Consider the following 6,535-nt stretch of genomic DNA (forward strand, 5'->3'; position numbering starts at 1 on the left):
TCACCCCCCGTCTCCCGCCCCGTGTGTCCCCCAGCCTCGGGACGCCCCTGCTGCCAGGGCAGGAGCGTAGTGCAATGCATTAGAAGCAACCTCCAGCTGATGTAGAACTACAAGTCCCATTAGGCATTGCAAGACTGACAGCCCCAGGCATGACTCCCAGGGGCAGATGCATGATTGGATTTGTAGTTTCACCACAGCTGGAGGGGCGGAGTTTGCCCACCCCTGGTTTAGACTATGAAATCTTTGAATGTTTAGAAAACTCGGAACGTCAGCTATTAATAGAAAGTTTTTTCCATTATAGACGTCTAAAAATACACACGGGGCTGTACGAGGAACATGCGCCACCACCGCGGCTTCAGCTGGCGGCAGCCTGCCGACTCGCAAATTCCCCGACCGCACGCCGAGAATCAGGGACAGCGGCAGTGCTCATAGAGTGGACGGTGCCAGGAGGTGGTCATCCAGGCCGAAGGTGCCAAACTGCACATGAGTCAGTGAGCGCGCCCGATCGTCAACTGCAGCTGGAGTCCCACTTCTAGCCGCCACCACCACCAGTTGTCTCAGCATCACTGCGCAGATCCGGCTCCACCAATCAGGTTTTAAGTGGACCTGGAAGTGCGCAGTGACATCATGGGACCTTCCTGCTGTGCGATCTCCGTGCGCCAATTGTGAACAGCGGAGGTGGAAAATGAAAGGCAGGGCACGCATGTGATAAAGAGGGGGCAACTTGCCACATGGTGCCCCCCTCAACATGAAATCACTTTGCTAACATTAGCTGCCCCTCCCCCCAGCCCTAGGTGGGGAACACTGAGGCAACCTGTAGACCTTTGCATTGCAGCAACGCATTTTACAACTTGTTACAGCAACGCAGCATAGCGCACACTACATAGGCAATGCCATTCATTCTGAATGCCGCCCAATGTGCACACTCAGCAGACCTGGACGCGTCTTTACTATGACACGCTACAAGGCAAAAATGTGCCCCGCTATAAAATAGCGCTGTACCCCAATGCACAAGAACACATGCGTCACCCGAGTGAATGAACACAGGCAAAGGTGTAAAGGGGCCCCAAGGGACCCGCATTTCCGGTACCTTATAATGCGACACCGTGTTCAGCTTCTTCCTTCCGTCCTCCATAAGCGACGTGTCATCGAGATCTCGGAGGATGAAGCTCTGGGAACTGGAGGCGAACCATTCTGCGGAGGAAGAAGAGGCAAAACGTAAACCGCCGTACAGGGAGCCGCTCATCGGCGTTCATCACCGCGCCTGCAAGGATCGGCATTGACGGCGCCGTGTGTGGCCACCCTCAGTATGTCTAAACCAGGGGTAGCAAACCTCTGGCCCTCCAGCTGTGGTGGAACTACAAATCCCATGAGGCATTGCAAGATTCTCACAGCCACAGGCATGACTCCTGGAGAGAGATGCATCATGGGATTTGTAGTTTCACCTCAGCTGGAGGGCCTGAGGTTTGCTACCCCTGCTTTAGGCCCAGCGAAGGTTCCGGGAAGCTTATCAACCCAACTGCAGCCGTGAACGCCACCGCCCCCCAATGTGTCAGGTCACTAATTCCCTTAAAAGGAGAACATGCTCATGTTCGGCCGAACTGCAGAAGGACTACGACTCAGCCGATCCAACATCTGGATTGGCCGAGCAGAAACTCCGGCAGCTCACTCGCTGCCGTTCGCTCCTATTCTCGTATATTCTCATAGGGGCCGATCGGCAGTGAGTGAATAGCCGAGTGCCGTCGAGCAGCATTCAGCTCGGCTATTCTGCTTGGTACCTCCGTGGTACCGAGCTGAATATAAAATAGTAAAAAAAATATTGTAAAAATAAATAATAAAGATTAAAAAAAACACAAAACAATTGGGCGGAGCTAGTGGGACAGCTAGCTCCGCCCAACTGTTTCCTGTTGGCCGGCACCGGCTAGAGTCTTCTAGCACGTCACAGAGCCGCTCGGCCGCCTTCGGGAGCTGTACGGGCTATTGTGAATAACCCGTACAGCAGCCCTTCAATTCGACTGAGCCGAAGGGGTCCAGCGGTCGAAGGGAGCCGAAGGATCAGCTGAAGCTCCGGCTGGATCCTTTGGCTCCTTCGTGAATGGCCCCCAAAAAGTTGAGTTCCATTCCAAAAGTTGCTCGGGGTTGACTAATGAAATTGCTTTGTGTATGGCCAACATTAGAGATTGCAGAGCTGGTGGTGGAGTCTGCCGATGTCCACATTGGACAATCTTTTCATGTAAGCGGTCCTTTCAGGTTAAGGCTGCGTGGGGGGCGGGGCAGTGGCACTTACCCAAATCCACGTCCTCCACCAGAGGCCACTGTGAAAAGGGCAGGTTCTTGCAGAAAGCCTCCAGAATCTTCTCCTTGCACTGGCTGATGGTGTCCGTGTCCAACGCGCGCACGCTCAGCGAGTCCATGCCGCAGCCCTGGAAGGACACGTTGAGGAACTGCCAAGAGAGGACGTGAGAGAGGGTTAGCCTCGCCGACACACGGAACGTCTAAACCGGACAGAGAAAGCACGACACAAAACAGGAATTCTGCCCAGATTGGGCATTTTTTAAGGGCTCTCTTTTTTTTTCTCTCCAGCAAGCAATAGACTTGTGCGCCGTCAAAAAATTCGTTCCGTTTCGGAATATCCGTTATTTCGTATTTCGTGTCCGAAACTCAATTCGGATTCGTACGAAATACGAATTTTCGTTAGTTTCGGCACATTTTCGTAACTTTACGAACATTCGTTATGATGAAGTTAATACCTTTGTTAATATTGGAGTCGATGTGGTGGTTGTTTTTTTATCCGAAATACGAATTACGTTAACGGATTCCGGATCCGAATTTCGTATTTCGGATAAAAAAAAAACTACCATCAACTCCAATATAATTGTACTTTGTTCCGTTACGAATGTTCGTAACGGAACGAAAATACGTCAACGGAATTTCGTATTTCCTGCCTGTGTATTGTAATGCAACTCTCAGCAGCAGAAGAGAACCTCTGATTGGTCAAACGAAATACGAACTCCGTTAACGGATTCCGTATCCGAACTTCGTATTAAAAAAAAACTACCATCAACTCCAATACAAATGTACTTTGCTTTTTAACTTCAATATATAACGAATGTCCGTAACGGAACGAAATTCCGTCAACGGAATTTCGTATTTCCTGCCTGTGTATTGTAATGCAACTCTCAGCAGCAGCGGATCCGTATTTCGGATTAAAAAAAAAATCTTGTCATGTTGTTCAACCTCATTTACAGGGGTAATATTAGTTCCCGTTTCAAAGAAATTCGGATCCGAAATTCGTTAACAGAATTTCGTATTTCGGATATAATTCGGAAACTGCAATTCGGATTTCGGATGCTTCCGAATTTACGAATTTCAGGAAAATTCGTACGAATTTCGGTTCGTAACGAAACGAATCGCACATGTCTGGCAAGCAATTGGCTTTCTGTCGAAGCAAGTCATATCTTGACTACATATTCCACAGAGCAGGAACTCTCCTACCGCTTTCTGATCGGCTGCCTCTGATGAATTGCTCAGCCGAAAATCAGTATTTAGGGTGTCACCAGATGGAGGGCACACAAAGGGATATAAGCGGCTGACTTGCATCTGTTTCAAGACACAACGTAGCTTGTAAGTTGTCTCTTGGCTACATGCAGCAATTACTCATCCATACTGCTTTCTGGTTGGCTGTCTCTGCTGAACGGCTGGAGAGAAAGCCAATCAAGAGACAGTATTTGGTTATCAGCGTGGGCTTTCCTCTTCTCCAGCAAGCACTTGGCCGTGCTTCCTGTGAAACCAAGTTGTCTCTTGACTACATATTCCAAGCAAGAACTGAGCAAGAACTCAACTACTGCTCTCAATCTGGCTGAGCTGCTATAGAGAAAGCCATGCATGAGGCAGCATTTAAGTTGACAACAGGCAGAAGTAAGGAGTGGACACACAGGGCATATAAGCAGCTGACTTGCATCTATTTCAAGAGACAACATAGCTTGCAAGTAGTCTCTTGTCTACATTCAGCAATAACTCCACTACTGCTTTATGAAGGTCAATCTCTGGTGAACCGCTAAAGAGAAAGCCAAGCATAAGAAAGTACAGTGTTTAGGTTGACATCAGGCAGAAGGAGGGACACACAGGGGATATAAGCAGCTTACTTGCATCAGTTTCTAGTAACAACTTACGTAGCAAGTTGTCTCTTGGCTAGATTCAGCAATAACTGCACTACTGCTTTCTAATTGGCTGTCTATGCTGAAGTGAAAGACATCAAGAGACAGTATTTAGGTTGTCAGCAGGCAGAAGGACAAACAGGAAGACAAATAGGGGGGCTTGCTGCTCTGTAAGCTGATAGGCAGTGGTAAGGAGGTACATGGGCATGTTAAAAAGAAGGTGGGGCGGTGACGCAGGCGGTAGACCTGCAGACTTCAAAACGCGTTGTCACCCTCCCTACGGTCAAGCAGCTCTGAAATCCTTCAGAAGGCAAACATCTCCTTTTATAACATTTCCATAAGGAGAGGTCGGCAATGCCGTCCCCGCATCCTCCCAGTACAGGTTCATTATTTGGCAGCGGTGCTTCCCTTTGAGGAAGGAGTCAGCCCCTCGCTGGGTTGATATGTTTTGGGCTCGGTTTGTTTAGTCTCACGTGTGATCCGACGTTAATGAGATAATCGGATTATTATGTGATATGAATGGCCGCCATTAGATAGCAAAGGAGCCCAGGCAGGACTTCTGCCAGACACCATCACCCCTGGCATCACACAGGGTCACCGGAGGGGAGGGGTTACGGGGGGACTGGCGTCCAGAATGATTGATGTGTTGTCATGGGCCGGGGTTGACATTGGGGTCAGAGGGGGGGGGAGAGGAATGGGGCAAATTTGCAGACACGGGGCACGCCGAGGTGTACTGGAGACACTGGGGTGTGCAGGGGAGACTATGGCATGTACCGGAGCACACTGGAGACACCAGGGCACACATGAAGATACTAGGGTGCACAGGGGACTAGTGGAAACACTGGGGTTCACAGCCATGCAATGTAGACACTGGGGTGCACCGGAGCACACTGGAGACACCAGGGCACACCTGGAGACACTAGGGTGCCTAGGCGAGCAGTGGAGACACTGAGGTTCACAGGAGTGCAGTGGAGACACTAGGGTTGTGCATGGGAGCAGCGGGGGACACTAGGGTTGTGCAGGGGAGCAGAGGGGACACTAGGGTTGTGCAGGGGAGCAGTGTGGGGACACGGGGGTTGTACAAGGGAGCAGTGGAGATACCGGTGCACACATGGAGACACTAGGGTGCATAGACGAGCAGTGGATACACTGGGGTTGTGCAGGAAAGCAGTGGAGACAATGGGGTGCAGAGGGGAGCAGTGGAGACAATGGGGTGCAGAGGGGAGCTGTGGACACAATGGGGTGCAGAGGGGAGCAGTGGAGACAATGGGGTGCAGAGGGGAGCAGTGGAGACAATGGGGTGCAAAGAGGAGCAGTGGAGACACTGGCGTGCCGAGGGGAGCAGTGGAGACACTGGGGTGCACAGGGGAGCAGTTCAGACACTGGGGAACACAGGGGAGCAGAGGAGACACTGGGTGCACAGGGGAGCAGTGGAGACACTGGGGTGCACAGGGGAGCAGTGCAGACACTGGGGAACACAGGGGGAGGGGAGGAGACACTGGGGAGCAGTGGAGACATTGGGAGCACAGGGGAGCAGAGGAGACACTGGGTGCACAGGGGAGCAGTGGAGACACTGGGAGCACAGGAGACACTGGGGAGCACAGGGTAGCAGTGGAGGACACAGGGGTGCACTGGAGACACTGAATGGCAACCCAACACACCTTGCCGCTGGACGCTGCCAGAAATGGTGCAGGCAACATGATGCCCAGCTGCTGGTGTAAATGACCCCCAACTGTCACTGCGCCATTGTTCCAAAACCCCAAGCGTCACCCCGTCATTGTTCTCTTCGGAACATCTGACAACCAGACTGCGGCGTGTCAGATCCACAATACACTTTGTAGTTTTTTTCACCCTCTCGGTTTTTCAAAGTTTCAAACGGATTAAAAATAAAGAAATCTTAAACGCTTTGTGATCTAATTCGGCAAATTAAATTGGGATCAAATCCTTAAAAAAAAAAAAATGCCACAAAACAGAACTCTATTTATACTGTTCGCTGGGCCCCGCTCCCGGACCACACCCGAGTCACAGTGTGCATGCCGAGCAGCATATGTTACATATTATATATGAATGTAATTCTCCGTATTTATATTACACGGACAACATATGTATCCGGCTGGGCTGAAATTGTCTTCGGAGATGAAACATTTTATTATATTTATTATTATTATTGTTCTGTGCCAAACGAAGATGATTTGCCGTCTTTTACCACCAAAATATTTACACAAGTCCTTCCCACAACCCGCAACAAATACTTATTTACTGATTTTATTAATTTAAAGTTTCATAAACAGCTGCCATTTCTTAAATAAGTTTCTTGTTTTCACCTTTTTTTCATTCTTTGCTACATCTTCCTGTCTACATTCACTCCACTTCCCCGG

At 50.0% G+C, this 6,535-nt stretch overlaps 1 protein-coding gene across 1 annotated transcript in view; it reads right to left on the minus strand.

Moving 5' to 3' along the window:
- Positions 1-6,535, minus strand: part of PLXND1 (plexin D1) — a 101,685-nt gene that overhangs the window by 12,837 nt on the left and 82,313 nt on the right. Inside the window, exons 28-29 of the mRNA XM_018555221.1 lie at positions 2,288-2,444; positions 1,091-1,194 (exon numbers count right to left, since the gene is read on the minus strand). Of these exons, the coding sequence (XP_018410723.1) occupies positions 1,091-1,194; positions 2,288-2,444 (261 nt within the window). The remainder of the gene's footprint in view (positions 1-1,090; positions 1,195-2,287; positions 2,445-6,535) is intronic.

The sequence above is a fragment of the Nanorana parkeri genome, unplaced genomic scaffold (genome assembly GCF_000935625.1).
Source record: "Nanorana parkeri isolate BGI_ZX_2015 unplaced genomic scaffold, ASM93562v1 scaffold188, whole genome shotgun sequence".
Taxonomy (NCBI): domain Eukaryota; kingdom Metazoa; phylum Chordata; class Amphibia; order Anura; family Dicroglossidae; genus Nanorana; species Nanorana parkeri.